Consider the following 24136-nt stretch of genomic DNA (forward strand, 5'->3'; position numbering starts at 1 on the left):
ATATGTAAGAGAACTATTATTAAGTTATTTATACATATTGTAATATAGGTAGTAACATAAAAAATACATGTTATATTTTCCCATAAAAAGTATTTTCTAATTTATCAGACAATTCACAGTTTTTGTATAAATATTGTCGTACTAGTTTCTCATTTCATGATGTGCGTTCTATGAATGACAGGTCATACAGGTTTACTTTCCACAGGTGTTACGCACGTGGTATTTCCTCCATTCTATCTATGACGTCGACACATTCCTCTTAAAGCAAACGATTATTTAGCGCATGAGGAAAGTCAGACCTTTATCCTATAATATATTTAGAGAAAGGTGGAATATTACGTTGTTGTTGGAAGTATTCCTTATCGAACCTTTCCCAATCCATTGTTGGTATTTCCACGAATAATTCTGAAAAGCTACTAACCACAATCGTAAAACGAATTTATCATGGAAAAATCCGAACCGTGAGAAATAGGTAGAGAAAACACGTCTGTAGTAAGCAGAAATGGAAATATTTACGCGTTGTTTTTTTATTTTCTTAATTTATTTTGTTTGCGAAATCCGCTATTCTTGAAACTTTCCGCATCGAAGCACGTGCAAAATGAGATAAGAGCTTTTATGAATTGCACATACTTAATTTTTCAAAGAGAAATTTGTGTTATGTAATTCTAAACAAGATGGATAAACAGTAAAAATTTATTATATAATTTTACATTTATTTAGCAATATTAGTAATTTAATTTTCATTCGCACATAACAGGTGAAATAATGTGTGTTCATGTTATATATTTGAAATAGTATTATTGCTTATGCTATTAATGTCATTTAGAAGTAACAAGAACGGTCAAACGCGTGTAAAGAAGTATTGTTACGGAACAATAACACCAATGTAATATATGTAATATATGTAAACAAACACATTCAGTGTTCGACAAGATTTGCAGGCGAATACACGTTTCATTTCTGCTCAAAAGATAGTTTCGTGTGTATATGTACGTAGAACGAGAGTTTGACAGAATTCGCGCGATTTGACACAAGTGTATCTCAAGGTGTATATTCTGCATGACAAAAGAAAAGAGAGAACATCCAAAATAAAGGTTCGCTAACTTCAAAAGGACGTAGCTTTTTGACACCGCCGACAGGTAAGATCTTGTATTATGTACGAAACAGTGGGAAATTATATAAAAATTAATATTTTAGATCAAAATAAACATAATAATTATATGTAAAAACTATCAAGAAAAAAATGTAAAAATCGGTGTGTAATGTGAATATATACGTATATGCACACATATATGTATATTTGAACTGTGCGCTCGTTATGATAAGTGTCTGTACCGCAGGAAATTGTGACTTGAACGTCACACACAATGTCAATTATAAGACAAATTTCCAGTGTGTGTATATATTAGAAAGGTTTCATTTTATTACATAAAATATTCAATCTTGTTTGTTTGTTACAATATTTTGCAACAGAAGTAACATACAAGTATCTATCTTTTTTTTAAGATATTTGAGAAAATATTTTTTGACAAAAAATGGAAAATCAAATTTACGCAACTAAAATCCATTTAATATGTCAGAGAAACTTTTCTTTATTTCTTCATTATGTAAATTGTAAAATTGGCTCAATTTGTTGAGGAATTCATACACATATTGTTCGAAGCATTAGGTCCTCTCAAGGCGACTTGATTTATTAATCGGTGTTCATGCGTAAAATTCGGAGCACGTGCTTTCGTTTATCACATATCAATTTTCTCGTGCTAGACGATAGCAAGAGATAACAAGGGCGCGTCATAAAGTTCGACGAATTAGAATGATCGACAGACTTATAATTGCTTAAATTGATTCGGGAGTGTTGCATAAAAATGTTTTTTTACGGCGAAATAAAAAAACTCGACAAATTACAATTTATATATATATATATATATATATATTAAAATCAAATATATTCGTACACGAAATGCAATCTTAAGCACAAAAAAATCAAAATAAAAAATCAGAAGCGAGATGTTATGATTAATATTGTCAAATCTCTCTTTAAATCTTAATTCAGGCCTGTCTAACATTTCTCATATCTCTGTAAGCGAGTCGGCTCAATTATGGATTTGTTGTCGAATCGCAAAGCTCTCTAACACCAACGTGTGTGTTATCAGATTGGTAGATCAACTGAAAGCACGTGACCGATTAAAATGTCGCAAAACAACGAGATTACCTTGGATTCTCGTTGCCGCTATGCGTGCGAAAATGGTACGTCTGTTCTGACACAGACCAGACGGAATTTTGCCGGCACATTTGTACAATTGCATAATACGGTGTAAATATTTGTTGAAATTGAGCTTACACTCTCGTATACTGTACGGTAACATAGCAATTACCAATTAACTTCTTGTTTTAATTTTAGTCTTGTGAAATTTGGCTTTTCTTTCATTTTTATGAATTTGATTTTATCTGTATTTGACAATATATTAATTATAATACTTGTTATACATATTCACACAGGCATAATGTCTATTAGATGTCTAATAATAATCCATATATCTTCATGTGACGTCTAACAAACGTCTAATGAAGTTTTGTATAAAATATTATTCTATATAGTAATGTTTTGTTTTCTTCAACAATTTTGCACAAAGCTAAGAAAGAGTTTTAATATATCTTTTTAATATAGAAAAAGTTGTGATGTCACTGATTAAGATTTTTCGAGTTTGCACCGGTAATGAGAATTTGCGATGACTTTAAATTCGATAAGATGTAATCGCGAATCAACGAACCGTAAAATAAATTATAAACGGCATTTTAATTGAATCACACACAACATTTAAAACAGTTAGTACGCGAGCATTTAACTGTGCGAAACCCGTGACTTACGAGCGCATGATCAATATTTGTCGTAATGAACCGTTGATTAGTGACACGGAAAACGCTAACGGAGCGATTAATCATTTCGCTAAAACAATATACTGTGAGATATTGTACATCAGAGAGATTCGCAATTTTTATTAAAATATTTTTAATATATTTTTAATATATGTTAATGTGACACGTTAATCCGTAAAATTATTAAAACTATATAAACGTATTACTATTAAATATAGTATTTGATATTATCAGAAAAGATACGCTAAAACATTTTTTGGATTGATTTTAGAAGATCTTTTTTTTTAACAAATTGCATAATACAGAAATTAGTGAGATAACATAGAAGTAATATGATTAAGAATTATACAAAGTTTATATTTCTCTTTTATTGCACATGAAATCTAAAAAACTGTTAGCCTCCAAAAAGGACGAGATAACTTTCTTTTAACAATTATTTTATGACATTATTCGATGATTCGTATAGAGCTTTCTCATCAAGAATTATGCAACTCTTTAATACTGATGATCATTGCGCGAATATCTAAATACAATTGTTTTATCTAAGTATTCGAATATTTAAGTTTTATAGTACTAATACCGTCTATTTTGTAACAAGTAAATTTATCTTTTGTTTTTTGCATCAGCTTAACGTTGTTTAAGTTGGTACATTTTATCCAAGTTGTCTATTTTTTATTATTTATCTTTGTTAAAATTGTTTGTTACTACAATACGTAGCACAGCTACATATCAATATCACAAGATAGCATAAGAACGCGTGTGTTGTGTAAACAGTAAAATCTCAATTTAACAAAGGACTTTTTTACATGTGTATTTCGACTTTATAAAGAAGAATTTGTTGAACAAACATATTTTCATCTTACCGGATTTCATAAGTGTGTGAATCGTTATCTCATCCGACTAATACAGAGATAATTAATCGAGATCGAGTAAATAAGTGATTTAGATGATATGGTTTTCTTTTTATAATAAGTTTTATTTATTTTACAAACAAAAAATATGGAATAGGATAAATTATTGTTTATCCGCACAATTGTAGATTTTACATCGAAAATCTACAATGATATGACGACAATATACATTATTGCAGCGATACTATTTTCTTTATCAATCTTGAAGTACGCTGTCTTCATATAACGGAATTCATTAACACTATCAGCGAAGCGCTGATAGTATTCTCTCAAAAAACATGAAAAACTTCGATCAATTATTAATAAAAATATCAGTTCCAATTTGTCGTAGAGATTACAGCATCTCACCTGCCAAAAGAAGAGACTTGCGAGCGATAAGTCGCGTGTTAACATTATGCGACAATTAAACCCGAGGACACCGATTGCGTACAATTGTCGAATGCAAACCGGAAGTAAGAATCACACTTTAATGTTTCATATTGGAACTCTGTTTTATCACAACAAAGTCTCTGACAATTAAATGTTGCGTAAACGATATTACTTGAATCGTCGTTATCATCTTTTTTATAGATACAAAGATTGTTTAGTAAAAGTTTAGCCGAGTTTTAGCGACAGCAGATTTCAGATACGTTCGAGAAGCTGTTTAACCGATTCGCACACACAACGTTTGTATATTGGAGTATTCTCGATGGAGGGCATTATACTTTGTGATCGGCGCGCGTGACCGACGATCTGATCGAAATCACGTCGGCAGAATCGAAGTCGAATCGCCACACGTGACGATTAGTGTATTCTCTTGACGTCACCGTCGGCGGAGGAGGCGACCGGCTGAGGTCGCCAAAGAGAGAGGGAGTTCGTGAACCGCTACGCGTTTAAATGGCCGGCCGCACATCACAGCGAACTCAGTTTTTCCATTGCGCCACGAACATCGATTTAAAATCTGACATATCTGAGAGATACACAGATATATTTTTACATATGTACATATATATTTATTGTAGATATTCAGGTTTTTTTCATTTTCGCGTTTTCAATTCAATTAGTGATTAGAGAACCATTTTGTAATATCAAACAAAGTAAAGAAGAGAGACTGGAAATTTTAGGAAGAAGTTTTTTGCAAAGACCATTCTACATATAACGCGGTTTATCTTTTTCCTTGACGTATACTCTTTGCCAAGACGGGGGCTTTAGTAAGATTTAATATCACCGCGCGAAACGGTGATGTTTCGAGGTAGCAGAGAGAAGCGTTCTTACGATTGAATGTAAAATCCAGATTCGAGAAGGAAAGAGATCATCGTGCTGCTTCTTCTTCTTAAGGAGACGATCTCACAGAATCAAACAAACACGGGTCTTCTTTAAGTCGTGTACTTAACAAACATCTATAAGTAAGTGTAATTCTTTTACATACACAAATCTGCATATAACTTTGTCTATACTTTGAAATATACTCAGAAAACATATATTGAGATAAAAGTTTTTAAACAAAATCGTCGCACTAACCATGTTGTAAATTTTTTTTTATTTTAACGATTTATTTTTTATGTTTTTTATGACACTTTTAAATTTTTATTTATTGTGATTACAATATTTATTTAGAGAATTAATAATATTCGCATATTTTATATTATAATCACGTGCAAATTATTAACAATGAAAAACCGTAATTATTCGGGACAACCAAGTACTTAGTAGCGTTTGATTAGATTAATCATCCGATTGTAATAATTACAAAGGCTGCACACGCGAATCTTAGTTAAATAGTAGATAAACTTTTTGTCGCCCGTCTAATCTCCGACTCTGACTAATACCACGTGCAAACTCTTTCTAATGCTCTTTTATCTGTATCTTTGCTTGATCGTTCGCAATAAATTTCTTCACTGACTTTATTGGCAATTGTTCGTCTGTTTACGATGCTTGCTTTGCGACAAAGTCGTTACTGAAAATTTATATTATATTTCAAGATGCCGTTTTTGTAATTATTATTTTTATCTAATCTTTAATCAACAGGAAAAATCCAAGAATTTACGTGTCTTTAATAATGACCGATTTCTGACGAAATCTGATGTCGGTACGTGCCATTATCCAACCTTTTCAGTTTCGCGTGTCACGATGTGATTGTTTTGGTGTACGTTAGATTCACGCTAGATCTTGCAGGAGAATGTCATTGTCAATGCGATAAGAATCTAGCGCATATTTAGCTTTTATCAATTAATGATCTTTTCCCCTGCAAGTGTGTCGACTTGTGTAATTCTTGCTAATGCAACAAGAGTTATGCAGATATGCACGACGCGACATGTCATCATCGAGCGACGCGTGTTTATAAAACGAACTTCGACACACGTGATTCGCGCAAATTGCGTGGCGTGTTTCATTGTCTCGTGATTCACCACAATATTTTATACACATATAATAATTATTGATATGTATATATATACGTATATATTCGTTATAATCAATAGTCGGATCGAAATCGCGTGCATACAATGAAATTAATATTATCTAAGTGTACAAACATAAAACAAATTTATACATATGTGAAAAAGAAATGTTTGCAGAAAAAATTTTTCTTTCTTTTCTACTTTTGTTTTACAAAAAAACTAAAACTATCGTAAAGCAATTAACATTGGAAAAAACATCCATTTAAATAGCAATCATTATTCTCTGTAATTTTCAATCACTCGTCCACGTAAATGCTTGGATATTAAAGAATGTTTGCATCAACTGATGTAACAGCCTTTAAACCGTAAACGATCGTAAATATGCTACACAAAGCGAAACAAACGAAGCACGATGTTTCAGCGCTACAAATGTTTTCCTTTTTTCTAGTATTGATAAGCGGTATTCGAAGTCGTTAATCATCTTCTAATTGCACACGTAAAATACATAAATAAAGCAATTTCATACGATTACACATATTATATCGTTTTAAGCAATGGTGGAAAAGGTGCAAACTCATTTAAAAAAAAAAAAAAAAAAAAAATATATATATATATATATATATGTATATATAATTTAAAAACTACAATTTTAGGTAAACTATAGTTTTTCTATTTGTGTACATACGTATATAATATTATATTTGTGTTTTGTTGTTGTTATTTTATTTGTTTTTTTTCTGAGTAATAAAAAATATATTTCAACTTATCAAAAAACATAAAAACTAAATTAATTTTTAATTAGAAAATTATTAATTTTCTTTGCATTAACGAGCTTTGTTGAATTTCTCTCGTTTTACAATTAGTCAAAATAATCTCATAATATGGAGCGCGAAAACGCGAATAGTTCGTGACAATATAAAATAATTCAGCACACATGATTTTCTTTACTTTTTTCTTTACTATTTTCTCTTAAGATCGCTGACATTTCTTAAAGATGATCGATATAAAACGCGTGCACGTGGTATATGACTTATATGTGCATCGTGCTCTCGCAGAAATTACAAGATTACTTAGAATGTTGCTCAATATTTACGACATGTGTGAGAGCAAACTGTTTCCCCTGTCTCTCACAATTCTCCGATATGGAGACAAAACGCGAGTTTCTCGAAATCAATATTACTGTTAAAAAATATACGAGCGTTACAGCGTTGCACAACCATAAAAGGAACTTGTTTTTTGTAAACGTTTGCAAACACGTGAGTTTTATGGAACAATCACGGCATGATGCCAGTCTCGGTAAACAACAAAAACAGATCGTTTTCATGTTGTTTAATAATTACTCACGAACGATTGATTAATAAAATCAAACACAAATATCAATGAGTTGCAGAAATGAGAGCAAAGATGTTGATTCGTCTGAAAATCCTCCTCTCTGACAACAAACCGGACTGCAACGGAAAAGCATATTAAAAGATAAGATTAATGGACTGATTATGTTTATTGCAGATGTCTGTAAATGCAATGATTAAAACATAATTGTATGCTTACGTTGTTGTTAACAACGTCTAGCAAATTCTCACTTGAGTGAAAATTCAAAGTATAGATTATCTTTTTAATCTAATATAATCCATATTCTTCGAAATTCTTTAGAAATTCCTTTACTAAGAGCAAACAAAAACAATAGAATCTGCACATATGTGATAAATATTATTTAAAATGTTAATAAAAGAAAAGAAAGACAATTATGTATATAAAACTGCATGAGAATACGCACGGAAATTTGTCGTGACGCAAAACAGTAATATCGATCTGTGAGACGCGCTTGAAGAGAAGAAGTACAAGATTTAAAACAAAGTTATAAAAATTGCGCATCTCTTACACATAAAATGGAGGAATTCCAGAGTTAACTGCGCTCACATAACGTATTTGCTTTATCAATTGATGCTTTTAGCGAAGGAGGACTGGTAACTTTTAACATTTTTTAAAACAGAAAATATGCATGAATAAAAACCTGTTCCTCAAATAAATTAATAATCTTAATCGGATAAAATTAGTCTCTATATCTTATTTGTATCTAAATAGGTATTTTTCTGTAAAAAAAAGTCGCATCTTATCGTGGTAGATCAAACTTGCTTCATAAGTGTCGAAATAATAAATACTATTAATCGTAACGAGATTATTTGCCCTATTTACGATATAATAACAATATTTTTTTAAGTGTATTATTTTTGTAACAAGAGGCCGAAAAACAATTTTGCAACAATAGCATTGCCTTGACTGCAATTAGTACGTTCACGGCCCAATTTAATAGATTCGTGCGGTCTTCCATTTACAAATGTTATTTCCAATCATTTTTAACTAACGATCGGAGTATTGTGATTATATCGCCGCGTATTACAATACGAGTTTTAAATGCATAGACATTATTATTTTTCAATATTAGCGCGAAAGAAATATTTGGACTGTTGTTAAAAAATTTTCTCACTGCTTATGAATAAATATAAATATTTTCGCATTTGTTCTAAATAGTTTTTAATGCATTTTTTCAGAATGAAAAACGATGCCTCGTCGGATAATCAGAACGGTTTGGAAGGATACGTGAATCATGGCATGAGCAGATCCAATGTGGACCTCAGTCACTCGTACGGATCATTTCACAATTCGCACGAAAATCATCAAGGTTCTTCGGATTTTATTTGTAAGTCTCGAAAAAACCGTTTTTTGATTGATATCTTTAGACAAAAGTTTATTTTTAGCATTTAAAAATTTTGAGTTTTTATTTCATCATATGATCTCTTGTGAATTCTTATTACAGAGTGCAACACAAAGTGTACTCATCGACATGGTACTCGTCGATTATATCATATTTAATTCTTATTGATAAAACAATTTGAGAGAGAGAGAGAGAGAGAAAGAGAGAAAAGAATTTTATTTATTATCTCTTCCCCAAGTTCTTCAAATGATAAAAAAACTTTTTTATTCCTGATAAATTATCTCAAGTATTCTCGATACGAAATTGAAGATCAACGCACAAAGATAAAAAGAAATTAAATAGAAAAAATTACTAAACTATTTTTTGTTTACTTTTTTGTTTCGTATATGTTGCGAAAATGAGACAAATTATTAATAAAATATGTCTAAAGTTTGCAACGCACATTCGGTGACGTTGGCAAGCATACGTGCTTATAACTTATGCACGTAGTTAATAATTTTATTCCGCAGAACAACTGGTTCGCCTTCTTTGACGCGACATGCGCAAAATCACCCTTTGAAAAATAAATGTTAACTGTTAGAAAAAAGATCCGTCGCGGCACGTGCCTGCATGCGCCAAGTTATATTTTTTTTCCAATACTTCCATTCAGTAATAAATTCAGCGCATTGTACACATGACACATATGACTGCTCTCGTCCTTGTCACACCAGGTTTTTGCGAATTTATTTATGGATTAACGCGGCACAGGCCGATATGATGTAAATTTCTCCGGTAAAAGTAAATGAAAATTAGGATAAAGTTTGACCAGCTGGCAAGAACGATTTTTAAAGCTTGTTTTCGTTTACTTAATATTATGAGTAACGTTATATATTGCGTTTAACTATATTATATGTTTGCTATGTTCACAGTAATTGAAGAGCCAGGGCATGACGAGGTCAGACCGAAGAAAGGCCTTTTGGAGCCGACGTTGCAATATGCAAGGCGACGTGCCAAGGCTATATGCACGAAGAAAACCCTTTATAAGAGGCTGCCGGTTTTGAAGTGGCTACCAAGATATAATGGTCAAGATGCAGTCGGCGATCTCGTTGCCGGAATTACCGTGGGCCTTACCGTCATTCCTCAGTCGTTGGCATACTCAAGAGTTGCCGGTTTACCACCGCAGGTGCATAAACTCTGCATTCTTATTAGTGTTCGCTCAATGATTAACTATTCACATTTAAAACCAATTAGGTAATCACTTATAGTTAGCCTTTTTTTGTCAAAAAGTATTTAAATTTCGTATAATTTCAGTACGGCCTGTATGGCAGTTTCCTGGGTTGCTTTATTTACGTACTTTTTGGATCCTGCAAGGACATACCCATGGGACCCACTGCCATAATTTCTTTGTTGACTTATCAAACAGTATCTCACTTAAACTACCCGGTAGAACACGCGGTTCTGTTGACCTTTTTGGTCGGAATTGTAGAGTTAATAATGGGCATGTTTGGACTCGGTAAGTTGACTTCGCTCGATAATTCAACGAGATTTTGAAAAACAAAAGTAAAAAAAGAAATAACGATCTCTTTGTCTCTTTGTTAGGATTTTTAATAGATTTCGTGTCCGGTCCGGTAAGTTCCGGCTTTACATCGGCGGTGGCTTTGATAATCGTTACATCGCAAGTTAAAGACATCCTTGGCATTTCTGCCAAGGGCTCACAATTCATAGAAATGTGGCATAGCATCGGCGATCATATACACGAGACATCGGTCTGGGACGCCGCTTTTGGAGTATCCTGCATAGCACTGTTGTTAGGTTTGAGAGTAAGTATTCGATACTATAGTGCGAGAGCAATAAAAAAAGTTAATATATAAAATAGAATGAGTTTTAAGGAAATGCATATACGCATTCTATTATTACAGTTACTATCCTCATGGAAAATTGGTTCGAAAGAGGAAGAACTTACTACAAGGCATCGAATTGTAAATAAATTAATTTGGCTGACCGGTACTTCACGAAATGCACTTTTAGTGGTAGTTTGCGGCTTATTGGGTTGGGGTTTGCAGGACAAACTACCCCTCAGACTTATCGGTATGTAATATACAAAATTTGCTGTATTAAAATACACATTAACTTTTAAATAACTAATAGATCATTCGAGAGATAAAAAAAAACATATTGATGTTTTTTATTATTGATCAACATTTTGATCGACCAATTTTAAACATCAAAACTGAATTTATGTTGCAGGTTACATACCGGACGGCATGCCAGCTTTACAAGTCCCACCGTTTGGTTTCACTAAAGATGAAAACACGACGGTCACTTTTATTGATATGGTTAAGAATTTGGGCAGCGGTATTTTCGTTATTCCACTCATCTCTCTGATGGAGGATATTGCTATTTGTAAAGCCTTCGGTACGTTTATTATAGAAAAACGTTGTAAATCGCTTGCTTTGTAAATTTAATACATTTAATATGTTATAAGTATATTCATTTTCTAAAGAATTTCTTAAATTTTTTTGAAACTAAAAATAATTCCGATATTGTTAGATAAAATTGTGTTTTGCAGCTAATGGAAAATCCGTAGACGCTACACAGGAACTGATAGCAATCGGTATGTCAAATATCGGAAATTCTTTTGTGCAAGCTTTTCCGAGTACAGGCTCCCTCAGCAGGAGCGCGGTAAACAATGCTTCCGGTGTCAGAACGCCTCTGGGTGGGGTTTATACCGGTAAGTTTCGCTTGCGGCTCACATAAATCACCCTACTTCGTCTCCGCTCGAATTAAAAGTTAAAAACAACCGAAAAAACAGAGAGAAAATAAAATAAGTCTTATTTCTTGTTTTCAGGTCTGTTGGTGATTTTATCTCTACTATTTCTCACTCCATATTTTAGCTACATTCCGCGTGCCGCTCTAGCGGCGATCATTATAGCCGCGATCATCTTCATGGTTGAAGTCAAAGTAGTACGACCGATGTGGAGAACAAAAAGTAAGATAACGCATTTCTTATGAATGTGAGAAAAAGCATTAATCTTGATATATGTCATAAGTGAATTATTTTTCTTTGTGTTACAGAATCAGATCTCATCCCAGGTTTAGGCACGTTTATCGCGTGTCTGGTGCTGCCACTGGAAATAGGTATTCTCTGCGGAGTCGGCATAAATATTCTCTTTATCCTGTATCACGCCGCTAGACCAAAAATATCTGTAGAGAAGCTCAAGGTAATTATTCTCTTTTATATGTTTCTGATTTAAACAGTTTCATTCTCACCGTACATATATAATTTCTATATAACAAATTATAATAATATTTCTATATGGCAAATTATATATATATTGATATAATTGATATATAATTTCATAATTATCTTTTTTCCTTTAATTTCTGTTTTTTTTTTGTTTTACTTTATCGTTGATTGGTTGATTTTGACTGATTATTTAACTGTCTTGCTCTACAGTCTCGTCATGGGATCGAATACTTAATGCTGACGCCAGATCGTTGCCTGATCTTCCCGTCGGTGGATTACGTACGCAATTTGGTGACTAAGTACAGTCGACGTGAAGAGAAAGCAACACCTGTGGTGATCGACTGCACGCACATTTACGGCGCGGATTTCACGGCCGCTATGGTAATCGAAACCCTGACAAAAGACTTCCGCGCGAGAGGTCAGCCGCTCTTTTTCTACAACGTGAAACCATCGGTGTACTCCGTCTTCGAGGGCGTCGAACCTACGGATTTTTTCGTCTACTATACCGAAGAAACGTTAGACAAGTTGCTAAATGAAAGAGGCTACATGAAGCAGTAGAAACGGTTTAGAACCGCGAGAGTTAGTTCTAAACTGGGAAATGTTCTTCCCAATCACGTTGCTTTCATCACAGCTCGTGTATTTCAAGATACTTATTTACGTGACAAGAAACGAGAGTGATAAAAAACAAATAAAAGAAGCAACAGAACGCTTGTTCGACGACGTGACATCCAATAGAAATTAGACTAGTTTCGTCAAAGCGTTTATTAAATTTTGCGACGACGCAAATAAATACGGGTCTTAATGACAGTATTTAATACGTACGTTTAAAACTTTAAACGTAGCTCGATGTATGTGCGTGCACTTCAACATTTGAAAGATTCGAATGTACAGATGTCTTCTTATAATATCTCACTCTTATTATATTTACATATTTATTTAACTTTACAACGAAGCGAAGACATTAATATGATTTTTTTCATGTCAATATATTTACTGTTTAAGTCTTTTAAGAGTGTTCGCAATAAGAAATTCTTTAAGATAGGCGCGTAAAGATTTTATTTCATATTATTTGTGCATGTTAAATTTGAAATACTGTGATAACTCGATAAGTAATGTTTATAACAGAAATAGTTTATAGAACATATTTTTCCGACAAAAAGTGACAACTTGTACTCGAAGAAACAATATCTATATAGTTCTCGTGGACTTCTAATAGTCATTTTCAATGTGCTTACTGGCTTCTAAATTTACTGACCGCTTATTCAGCAACATTTATTTACGTAAAATAATTTATCTATCTATCTTTATCGTTGATTTCATATAATTTAAAATCTTTTTTTTTTCAAAGATTGTAATCCATTAATCATATAGTTACGGTATAAAACAATTGTGGAATTTTATACAAAATTTTTATAAAATCTTAATAGTTTTTTGATAACGCCTTCTCGTCTAGCGTTGTCAAAAAGAAAAGTTGTCCTAGATAGATTGCGAATGAACGAAGTACTTACATGTAAAAATGTGTTTATTATTATAAGTTCGCACTGAATACATCAATATACAATTTTATAATGTACATTTTGTAATTTTCATTGTCACTAAAATTTACTTTAAAAAAAAAAAAGTAAAAACACATTGCATCAATAAGTTGCAATGATAAATAATTTTCACACTGTTATGTTTTTTTATAATAAAATACATATTGTTAAATAAATGGCAATGTTTAAAAAGTAAGTTTATATTTAATATCTGCTAATTTGAAAAAAAAAAAAAAATTATCTTTGTTTTTCTTTTTGCATGACCGGTTTCCTCTATGTGATCACAGCGTAACATTTGCCGCCATATCGATACAACGTACGATATAGCGTATACATATACATATAGACGGAATCGGTCCAGGGTATTGAAAAACCGTTTTTCTCGCGCCCTCATTAGCTCGATTGTCCATAGACTGATATATCTTATCCACGCCGCATTATATAGGGCGATGGTCTCCCTTCTCCCGGCCAGCCGCGTTATCGATTGTTACGAACACCGTTTCCAGAGACGTAATCGAGAATTATGGTACCTAAAGCGAATAATTTTTTAATGCATTCATTTCGACGATTATAGATGAATTTTTTCACATTAAATTACGAAAAACTGAAACCCTAGATTATTATTAAAGTGTAAACAATATACTAATATATTTACTTTTCACATTTGCAATACGCATGACTCGGTGCTTGATCGAAATGGCGGCTATAGAGCAGAGAGCATGTGTTCGTCGTAAACCAGTTACGGCTCTGACCGTGTCGTTTGATAACGTGCTAAATGTGCAGTTTCCGCGCGCGAGAGAGTGTGTCCGCATCCGCAACCTTCCACCGGATGCGTCAGTCGCACGTTGGCCGATGACGGACGCGCACGGGGTGAAAGTTAACATATGTCCGACGGGGGCACGCTATTTCAGAGTAAGTAGTATGTACAATCTAAACGTGCTGCTCCAGCCAACCTAACAGCATCACTGAACTTTCTGAGTTTTCTGGATTTCATGTTTCCTCTGGTGTGGTTATCATTCTAACCACCTCGAAAATGTAAATTTAATTTTTTGTAAAAAGAAAACCATCAAAAACGTGAAAATTTTATTTTATCGCATATTTTAAAAGTATTTATCAAAAATAATTTAGAAAATAAAAATTGACTTACTATTGTGTCTATAAAATAACAAATTTTATAAATTATAAGATTTATCATTAGTTTTTTACATATCTATAGTTTAATTTTTAAATTTATATACTTTTTTTAAATATGTTTTTGAAATAAGCAAATTATTAAAATGCGTTTTTTTTCGAGTAATTTTAAAATAAGACTTTTCAAAATTTCAATAAAAAATCACTAAAAAGAGATTCATATTAGTTTTACAGTGTTTTTATACACATTAGTTGCATTTCCACGTATAATTATTGAGCAAATGATTTTCGTATTAGCGTATAGTGAGTAAAATATCGGAATATATTTCAGGAAGGGTTGTTCAGGAATCGGTGCCGATGAGACCGTACGGCTATCGATGAAAGAAGCAAATGCCGCGGTGGTATAATGGCACTCAGAAAGCCAATGAAGTACGACGACTCGTAAAATCACGAAGATGGAATTGCGCAACGGCACTCGGAAGATCTTAACTATCGTGTGTGCGTTAGCGCACTTATCTATGCTCTTTTGTATTTATGTTGATTATTTGCGTATGGCCTACACAACGCAGAAAAACATTCGGCAGAAAACACGGATCTACATGAACGCGAAAAACATTATGTATGAAAATCTCGATCAGACAAAGATCGAGGGAATATTTCCGGACAGCCGGACAGATTTGAACTCGAAGCAATTGCAAACCACATCACTTCGAAATTTGAGCGATACGCTTAAAAAAAGCTTATTAAAATATCAGACGTTTAAACAAGAAAGTCTGATGCCGAGTCGGCAACTGCCGACCGCTCTCATAATTGGCGTGAAGAAAGGTGGAACAAGAGCGCTCTTGGAATTTCTAAGGTTGCATCCGGCAATTCGTGCCGCCGGCTCAGAGGTTCATTTTTTTGATCATCATTATATGAAGGGTTTTCGTTGGTACAGGTGCGTAAAAAATATATCGTGCGCATATATGTGAACATGCTGCGGTATGTGAACTCGTCATTTTCTCGCAATAATTAGACGCAGAATGCCACCAACTCTAGACGGACAGATCACCATGGAGAAGACACCGTCGTACTTCGTGACGCGAGAGGTACCAAGGAGAGTGAAGCACATGAATCCGGGAATGAAGCTGATAGTAGTGGTAAGAGATCCCGTGACCCGCGCGATTTCCGATTATACACAGGTAAAGAGTAAACGGCGCAAAATGCCGCGTTTCGAGGATCTGGCCTTTGTCAACAGATCGAAAATCGTGAACACGTCGTGGGTGCCACTTAAAATCGGGGTCTACGTACGACATCTTGAGAGATGGCTACAGCATTTCTCATTGTCACAATTTCTGTTTGTATCGGGCGAGCGTTTAATCGCCGACCCGGTGATGGAGATCACTCGAGTACAGGATTTTCTGGGCCTGAAGCGGGTGATATGTGAGAAACACTTTTATTTCAATGCTACCAAAGGTTTCCCCTGTTTGCTCAAGTCGGAAGATCGTGCGACGCCGCACTGTCTCGGTAAGATATAACAAATAATTAGTTTTTTCACTTACTATAATAATTAATCTTTCTTACAAGATTATATTTGTTTGCTCAAATATCTTATTGGTCTTCGACAATTTGTTATAGGAAAAAATAAGGGCCGAAGTCATCCTTATATCGAACCCACAGCTGTTCAACGTCTGCGAGATTTCTATCGGCCGTTCAATCAGCGCTTCTACCAGTTGGCAGGTATGGATTTCGGCTGGAATTAAAATTTATACATATACTGTATACATATCGCAAACAGAAAAACGGAACAGAGTCAATTTTCATCTTACATCATGTATTTGCTATATTTGTATAAGCCGATCTCTATGAATAGAGAAATACATATAATATAAATAGATAATATATAAGAACGAGCCATTAGTCAATAGAATTTGCATAAAATTTTCAAAAATATACGTTCAGTGTTGTAACTTTTTGTTTCTCTCGGAAATTTTACTTTTGAAAAGAACTTCTTTAATCTTAAAGGAAAAGTCCCGAAGTCCTGAAGAAATTATATTTTTTTATATTTAATTATTTAAATGTAACACGTATTTATCCTACTAATATATTAATAAATATATTAATATACTAATATTTAATATTTATATATTATTATTTAAATAATTTATAAAACTTTTGTATGCATAATCTTGTTTTGTTATTGTAAGACGTTTATTTCGAGTTAAACATAGTATTTAAATTTCAGTGTTACATATTTTTATTAGTTATTTTTAAATTACAAGCTTACGATTCCCGTCCGCGACATATCTATATTTATCAAACTTGTTATCATATTACTGTAATAATCATATCTGAGAACCATATCTTGAAATATTTCTATGCACATAAAGAAGATTGAGAAAATATAAGACTGTACGAATATATGTACAATAACACGTGTTAATATACATATATAAAGCGAATTGCATTTAGTATTTCTTTAGCTCAATGTATACAATTCATTGTTATTTTTGTTGAATAAACTAAAATATCATAAATATATATATATATATATATATATATATATATATATATATATACTCATCTATATAAACTTTATAATATATTATCTGACAAATTTTAAAGTTGAAATATTTTATAGTTAGAATAATACTGTAGAATGCAAATATTTAAAGAGAATATTTTTATTAATCAAAAATTCGCTCGTGAAATTGTCAATATTTTTATTGACTTTTGTTATGTATTTTAGCTTTTATTTTATATTTATATATTTGACAGTATTGTTAGAATTTAGATGTTATGTTTGTGCAATACAACAATGTGAATTATTATATTACTTATATAATATACAATAAACAATATAGTGTAAAAAATAATGTCAGTAAAACAAGAACAGAATTTTTGTTAGCTTTTAAGCATTGAAATCTAAGTCAATATTTATCTAATTAGAGACAACAATAAGTGCAAAATAAAAAATAGATCTCCAACACAATTAATAATGAGCTGCATAAACTAAATATATAAATTAATAAATCAATGATTAATTATTGTATCTCTATGCAGGATATAGCGTATAAAATATATAAGGAATTATTAATGCTCTTCCAAAATTTATTCTAAAAGAGATATACTTATAATTTTAACAAAATCTAAAACTTGTATTTGATATGTGGTTTGAAAAATCATATAAGTTTATTCCTACATTTGTTGTTGATATATCCTGAATATAAAGCTACATTTATTCACACATAAAAAAGAAATTTATTCAATAAATTATAGAAACACGAATTCGAAAAATTTGATTATAGTAAATTAAATTTGATTATATAATAATCTAGAAGTAAGAAAGCAAAAATTATAGAGAAGGAGTATTCTCTGTAATTTATTAGATTATAAAATATGTATACTCTGTATCACTTTTTGTACAAAAAGGAAGAAAAAATAAAGAGAAAATAAGAAAAAGAAACAGAAAGAGAAAGAAAAAAAATGTAAGAATAAATAATACTTAATATAATATTTATCTACTACGTATGTTATATATAAGCATGTGAAAATAAACATGATAATTAGATATAATCTACATTATGCAAACGATAAACGTAAAACTAATAAGACAGTGTTTTTGCTCAAACTGTATCACAGGGCTGTAAAAACTATACAATTATAAAAATATTTCATAATGTTTTAAATATATATGATTGTTTGAGACAAATCGAACCGAATGTAATATAAATTCTATATAGTAATTTTTTAGTTAGTATAATTATTTAATTCGCCTCTTACCTGTATTTAAATCTTATTGTCCTAACTTTTTCTGACATTTTATAGAGACAATAAATAAATGAAATTAAAAAAAAATACACTTTTTGAGAAAATATCTTTCTTATCAAGATATATTGATTTTATAATAATAATATGGTGATGTATGATACACGTTTTCCCGATAAATCTTTTCTAAAAATTATGATATATACAAAGGCATATTTTAAATTCCACGCCATCTAAAACTACAGTTGATGTTATATACTTCCGTCAAATCATGTGTCTCTAACATAGTTGACGAGAATTTTGCAAGAAAACAATTTTGGGAATCATAATTTTTGATTTGCTCAAAATGATATATTGTATCGTGATTATATGATTTTTTTATTTCTAGATCTTTTATGCTTCCATGATAAAGTAGAATAAACTGGGAGAGACAGAAAAAAACCTATACACATATTTTTTACGATAGAATATAATTTTTTTTAAAATGAAAATTGCTACTTTACTATGTTGCTTATGATTATTAATTATGACTATTATTCCTTAATATTTGCATTTTAACTGAAACTTTGAGGATATCTATTATAAATACATTTTATCGAATAAAAATTTGTATACTATTTATCTTCACTCTCAGATGTAAAAATGCTGAGCACAGCCCATTCTTAGTATATCCCATTTATTCTAAGTAGAAAAGTAAAAAGTAAGCTACAATTCTTCATTCATTAATTCCCTGTAGTCTTGTTGGTCCTGCACCATTTTCTTGAATACGCGATACTTCCGATAGTGATATCTGAAATAACAGATTATTATGTATAAATCTTAAATATAAATTATTTCTGAAAAGAAAGATCGCAAATTTTTCAAATAAAAAATCGTAATGCATACTTGTAACATTCACTTGTCGGTTTCACTATATTCGCCGAACCCGCCATTCTGCTGATGGTGTCGTGCATAGAATATTTTTTTGTAGCACACGCTCCAAGAATTGCCGCTCCTACCAAAACCGATTCTCGTTCTACAGGACAAAGAACCGGTAATCCCAGCACGTCGGCTTGTATTTGAATGAACAGCGGATTTTGACTGAGTCCACCGCAAACTAATACCGTTTCGATATTATGGCCGGCAGTCGTTAAGGTTTCAATTATATGCTTCGTGCCGTACTGTTGTAAAAGTTATTAATGCTTTGAGTTCTTCATATATTTTATGGTTGTCAATGGATTAGAGTTATTTATTTGTGGCATACCGTTAATGCCTGCACCGTTGCAAGATATAATAGCGCTAAGTTCTCCTTATCCACAGATAAAGATAATCCGGATATCTAAAAAAATTAACAGTGTAAAGCCACATCTTTAAGACGTAGATAAAATTCATGCACATAAAAAATGTAACATATATAAAAAACGTTGTAATATATATAAGCCAATACCATTCCCTTCAAAGTCGGATCAGCCAGAGGCGAACGGTTACCGTGAAAATCCGGCCATACGTGCAAGTCCTTCGTCAAATACGACACGTTCTGTAGATTTTTTTGTTCAGCCATGACGTGCAACAGTTCAGATAGATACTGTTGAATATGTCTGTAAAAATATAGCGCCGAAATGTTTTATCGACATTTGATCACGCAATTTTTCTCTCAATAAACTTACTTATTTCCACCTAGACTCTTCAGAATTCCTGGCGTCGCAGGATGCGTATCAATGACGTGATCGAGTAGCTTGCCGGTAGCACTCTGACCTCCCTCGTTGAGCCAAAATCCGGGTACCATCGCGCTATAATAAGGACCCCAAACGCCATTCACGAAAATCTTATTCTCGTTTACTATCATGTGACAAGTAGAAGTGCCGCATATCAAAGCTGAAAATGAGAATATATGTACTGTATTCTTTTTTCTAATAAGTAACGTGTATTAAACAATAGTTTGCATACCCAGTCGATTTGAGAAATTCGAAGATACATCAGGCGCGTAACATCCGATCATGCCGAGACCACCAGCGTGTGCATCGATCAACGACGTTCCAACTGGTGTACCTTTCAATAAACCCAATTCTGCCGCAGCTTTTATTGACAATCCGGATTCGATCGCATCACCAGGTACTCTTACATCGTTACCTTAACATTTAATATCATTTTTTAAGACAAAATTAGATTTCGGTCATATATGTATTGTTTTTCTAGAATATTAATAAATGTGTACCTATTTTCTTCCAATTGTCTTTTTTCAGGTCGCGTAGATTAAGTTGCTCAAAAAAATCCTCGCTCCATCCGTTTTTACCATCAGGATTGGCGCTATAATTCCACTTACATACTAAAGAACATAACGATCTAAAATACAAAAGTGAGATAAGTAAAACTTATATAATCTTTTAACTTACCTTATTTAAATATGTATCAATCAAAAATTTACCGTGATTCCGATTCGGTAGCTTTCCATGTTAAAAAATCTGGTAAATCGAACAATAGTGCTGTAGAATTCCAAGAAGTGGGTAAATTTTTCTTAAGCCACAGCATTTTCGGAGTTTGCATTTCAAGGGAAACTTTGCCACCTACATACTGCAATATATCATGGCCTGTGGAGTTAATGAAATCAGCTTCTTCTTGTGCTCTGTGATCCATCCACAGTATAACATTCTGTTTTTCCTGTCCTGAATATTGGCACATCACTTTTAGTAAATTTGTTTTTTATAATTGGTATATTTTTTAATTATTATATTATTATATCAATTTTTTGATACAAAGATAAGATAGAATGATATCTGTCAATTTTTTCTCGGTACCTGTGAGACTGACTGTTACAGGAGAACCAGTTTCATCAAGAGCCACCAGTGAACAAGTAGCGTCAAAACCAATACCTTTAACATCTTCTGCAGAAATGCCAGCAACAACTGACTGCAAACAGCACAAAAACTATGTTATTTGTAATTCAATTTTACATATCTCTTTGATATTGTTTCAGCATTTCTTCCTCTCCATTTTACCTTGACAACGTGGCACAAGGCGCTCCAAATGTTATCAGAAGATTGCTCGTAGAAATTTGGAGCAGGATGGAATATTTCGAGTGGGCACGTAGCTATCTCCTTTATTTTTCCAGTCGAGGTGATTAAAGCTGCTCGAACACTTCCCGTTCCCACGTCTACACCAACGAAAAAATCCATGATTCTTGTGACTGCGTTAACACTGAAGACATCCACACTCTCGTGTCAAACAAAGTCGACTAAACACTTGCATTCAGCAGAAGCGTGAAACTATAAAGAGGGAGTAAATCACAATTATCAGCCAACAGTAAGACGTACATTAATCATATGTTCTAAGATGGCATGACCTGAAGATAACATTAATTGCGAAGGAGATATATGTATACAAAGGATGAATATAAGAGATTTCAAACAGTGTAAGCAATATTATCAGCTAATGCTTCTTCACCATTTGTGTACATACACACACATACAAAGAAAAGTGTCGGATTAGTAAATATAAGTTATATATGGTATCTTTGCAATTTGCTAACAGCTGAAAACACTTCTAACATGTATAACAGTTTTATTACAATAAAATGTATCTATGTATAAATATATATAACATATGGCACGTTTGTATTTTAAATAATAAAATACGCTGATTTATTTAAAAGAAGGTATTTTATTGCTTAACAAATATTTGTAAAATAACCAAAATACAAATACATCAAGATGTATCAATAAAGCTTATATATATATATATATATATTTTTTTTTTTCGTGAACAAATTACCTTGATTTATAATTATGTCGTAAAATTTTATCACAACATATCGTCACGTTTACTCACGTTTGCTCACGATATTTAAATAAGAGAGAATAAATTTCTCTAACATATTCATCAAGAATCATTCATTCACATTTATCGATGACGACGGTACTTTACCATTGCGATGTCATTTATATTGTGACGGCGAAAGGAAATATGCAAAATCGATGCATAACAAAAAATATGCCACATGATCGTTGCACAAAACCCGTTCCATTTTTTACGTATATGCGAGGAGCACGTGGACCGTACCAAGCCGTACGCTTGATACCGCGACCCAGCCCTATCTGACTCTTAGATACACGTGACTTTTATGTCAATATTGTCAATTAACTGCAACGTGCAAACGGTGAACATAACCTGAAACCATGGTTCGTTTTAAGAACAGGTATAGTCATGAGTATTCGAAATTTTTGTAATAATAATTTGTATAATGCGAAGCTTTTAAACAGCTAAATAATATTTACGTGTAATTTACAAATTTTGCAATTATTCACTACGTCTGTCCAGATACTTTGTCATTGAAATAAAACCGCATATGCAGAGTGATAAACAATTGATGTTAAAACATAAAGTTCTGGTTGACACGGTTCAGAAAAAAGTGCGACAATTATACGGTGATTTTGGACTGGCGGCAATAAAAAACGGTTTTGACGGTATAATGTTTAGAATATACAATCTCTCAAATAGATATTCTACCTTTTCTCATAGACTTAAAATTTTAATCAATTCTAGTGTTTCATATGAACTTGTCTCGTTTACAGCTAAATATTGCAACTCGTGCACCAAAATAGCGATAGTAAGAGTCAGACATGGACCTCACAAATTTTTATTGCGTGCTATTCCTTTAATAAATGATATAGATAATAAATTAGTTAAAACAACTATTTTATATGTTGGAGCAACTATGAAACACTGTTTTCTTTTTATCAGGGTAAGGACGAAACAAATATTGTTAGACAACTTGAATATAAACTTAACTTATTATTTATTTTTGTACAAATATGAAAAATGGTTTTTTATTATTTTTGACATATTTTGAATTTTTTTAGAAGCACCAAGAAAAGGCGCTGGAACAAATGTGGTCAAAATTGCAAACAGATAATAAAAAAAAAGAAATGGAGACTGTTCTAATGACTCTGACACCTGCTATGAGTCAATTTAAGTGACATTGTTTCCATCTTCGTGGACATAAATTGTTTGTAGAACAATTGCTTTTATAAAAAAAATTGTAAGTTTTTACTCACAATAATTTAAATATCAGATTTTTACTAAATATAACACAACGCAGCAATTGTGTGTTAAACATTTATCTGTTATAAGTTATATATATATATACAAAATTTTTATATAATAGACAATATAATTTTGAAATTTTCCTATCTAACAATAAAATTAAAAAGGTTCTTATGCACATAGAGTTGTATGTCTTATATATAAAACAAATATGATAAAATTCTTTTGGAAAAAAACTCTATTATGTAAATTTTCAAATTTAAGATTTTCTGAACTATTTTTTGAGAATATTTTCAAAGTGGTGTTGGCGTTATCTGCAGTAGATATCTTTTACGTTATGAATGCAACACAGGGGTCGATGCTACCTCTCGCTACCAGTTGTCGCTCTAGAAGTCTCCCTCCTTGTCACTACTACCACAATATCTCACGTTATTCTTGCTTCCGCCGCTTGTCGTGTATTACTGCTCATTCGGGTCGTTTTGGACTGCTCAGGAACAGCAGCTGGCCAGTGGAGCATCCTGAATTCCTCTGCAATTCTGGGTGAATCCAGAAATTCATACGTGCGTGTTCCGATTGCGTAAAAAACTAGTTGTACACAC

General features: G+C 32.3%; 4 protein-coding genes across 9 annotated transcripts; 3 read left to right on the plus strand and 1 right to left on the minus strand.

Annotated features, from left to right (window-relative positions):
* Positions 1-944: 944 nt before the first annotated feature.
* On the plus strand, positions 945-13804 carry LOC109854176 (sodium-independent sulfate anion transporter). Of its 3 annotated transcripts, XM_020427013.1 has the most exons (12): positions 4585-4768; positions 4892-5173; positions 8716-8864; positions 9788-10041; positions 10170-10371; positions 10458-10678; positions 10778-10946; positions 11106-11273; positions 11428-11589; positions 11707-11847; positions 11934-12079; positions 12316-13804. In XM_020427013.1, the coding sequence occupies exons 3-12, from the start codon at positions 8717-8719 to the stop codon at positions 12661-12663; spliced, it is 1959 nt and encodes a 652-aa protein (XP_020282602.1). In that variant the 5' UTR covers positions 4585-4768; positions 4892-5173; position 8716; the 3' UTR covers positions 12664-13804. The 3 variants fall into 3 exon arrangements, with proteins under 3 accessions (XP_020282603.1, XP_020282602.1, XP_020282601.1); XM_020427014.1 differs by lacking the exons at positions 4585-4768; positions 4892-5173 and adding an exon at positions 945-1139; XM_020427012.1 differs by having other exon boundaries at positions 4585-5173.
* A 647-nt stretch (positions 13805-14451) lies between these two features.
* On the plus strand, positions 14452-16829 carry LOC109854140 (heparan sulfate glucosamine 3-O-sulfotransferase 6). The gene is made up of 4 exons (XM_020426964.1): positions 14452-14552; positions 15103-15708; positions 15787-16277; positions 16389-16829. The coding sequence occupies exons 2-4, from the start codon at positions 15227-15229 to the stop codon at positions 16511-16513; spliced, it is 1098 nt and encodes a 365-aa protein (XP_020282553.1). The 5' UTR covers positions 14452-14552; positions 15103-15226; the 3' UTR covers positions 16514-16829.
* A 1852-nt stretch (positions 16830-18681) lies between these two features.
* LOC109854168 (FGGY carbohydrate kinase domain-containing protein) lies at positions 18682-22509 on the minus strand. Of its 2 annotated transcripts, none has more exons than XM_020427001.1 (11): positions 22419-22509; positions 21494-21760; positions 21293-21404; positions 20923-21160; positions 20713-20840; positions 20445-20627; positions 20165-20372; positions 19945-20095; positions 19762-19836; positions 19404-19678; positions 18682-19308 (listed from the first exon to the last, which is right to left on the minus strand). In XM_020427001.1, the coding sequence occupies exons 2-11, from the start codon at positions 21668-21670 to the stop codon at positions 19224-19226; spliced, it is 1632 nt and encodes a 543-aa protein (XP_020282590.1). In that variant the 5' UTR covers positions 21671-21760; positions 22419-22509; the 3' UTR covers positions 18682-19223. The 2 variants fall into 2 exon arrangements, with proteins under 2 accessions (XP_020282590.1, XP_020282589.1); XM_020427000.1 differs by lacking the exon at positions 22419-22509 and adding an exon at positions 22266-22354.
* An 82-nt stretch (positions 22510-22591) lies between these two features.
* LOC109854172 (ribonuclease P/MRP protein subunit POP5) lies at positions 22592-24112 on the plus strand. 3 transcript variants are annotated; one of them, XR_002250192.1, is made up of 5 exons: positions 22592-22689; positions 22812-22957; positions 23066-23235; positions 23354-23532; positions 24030-24112. XR_002250192.1 is itself a non-coding variant. In XM_020427006.1 (4 exons), the coding sequence occupies exons 1-4, from the start codon at positions 22670-22672 to the stop codon at positions 23468-23470; spliced, it is 453 nt and encodes a 150-aa protein (XP_020282595.1). In that variant the 5' UTR covers positions 22592-22669; the 3' UTR covers positions 23471-23652. The 3 variants fall into 3 exon arrangements, 1 of the variants encoding a protein (XP_020282595.1); XR_002250191.1 differs by lacking the exon at positions 24030-24112 and adding an exon at positions 23890-23974; XM_020427006.1 differs by lacking the exon at positions 24030-24112 and having other exon boundaries at positions 23354-23652.
* Positions 24113-24136: the final 24 nt, after the last annotated feature.

Source organism: Pseudomyrmex gracilis, unplaced genomic scaffold (assembly GCF_002006095.1).
Source record: "Pseudomyrmex gracilis isolate BER0280 unplaced genomic scaffold, ASM200609v1 scaffold_60, whole genome shotgun sequence".
Lineage (NCBI taxonomy): Eukaryota > Metazoa > Arthropoda > Insecta > Hymenoptera > Formicidae > Pseudomyrmex > Pseudomyrmex gracilis.

Coding starts and splice junctions, on each gene's coding strand:
- LOC109854168 (XM_020427001.1), bottom strand. CDS start 21,670: ATGGATTTTTTCGTTGGTGTAGACGTGGGAACGGGAAGTGTTCGAGCA. Junction 21,161..21,292: donor TGTAACAGTCAGTCTCACAG/GTACCGAGAAAA, acceptor GCCAATATTCAG/GACAGGAAAAACAGAATGTT. Junction 20,096..20,164: donor AAGAGTCTAGGTGGAAATAA/GTAAGTTTATTG, acceptor ATATTTTTACAG/ACATATTCAACAGTATCTAT.
- LOC109854172 (XM_020427006.1), top strand. CDS start 22,670: ATGGTTCGTTTTAAGAACAG. Junction 22,690..22,811: donor ATGGTTCGTTTTAAGAACAG/GTATAGTCATGA, acceptor ACGTCTGTCCAG/ATACTTTGTCATTGAAATAA. Junction 22,958..23,065: donor AATAAAAAACGGTTTTGACG/GTATAATGTTTA, acceptor TCTCGTTTACAG/CTAAATATTGCAACTCGTGC.
- LOC109854140 (XM_020426964.1), top strand. CDS start 15,227: ATGGAATTGCGCAACGGCACTCGGAAGATCTTAACTATCGTGTGTGCG. Junction 15,709..15,786: donor AAGGGTTTTCGTTGGTACAG/GTGCGTAAAAAA, acceptor CGCAATAATTAG/ACGCAGAATGCCACCAACTC. Junction 16,278..16,388: donor TGCGACGCCGCACTGTCTCG/GTAAGATATAAC, acceptor AATTTGTTATAG/GAAAAAATAAGGGCCGAAGT.
- LOC109854176 (XM_020427014.1), top strand. CDS start 8,717: ATGAAAAACGATGCCTCGTCGGATAATCAGAACGGTTTGGAAGGATAC. Junction 10,372..10,457: donor AATGGGCATGTTTGGACTCG/GTAAGTTGACTT, acceptor TCTCTTTGTTAG/GATTTTTAATAGATTTCGTG. Junction 11,590..11,706: donor TCTGGGTGGGGTTTATACCG/GTAAGTTTCGCT, acceptor TCTTGTTTTCAG/GTCTGTTGGTGATTTTATCT.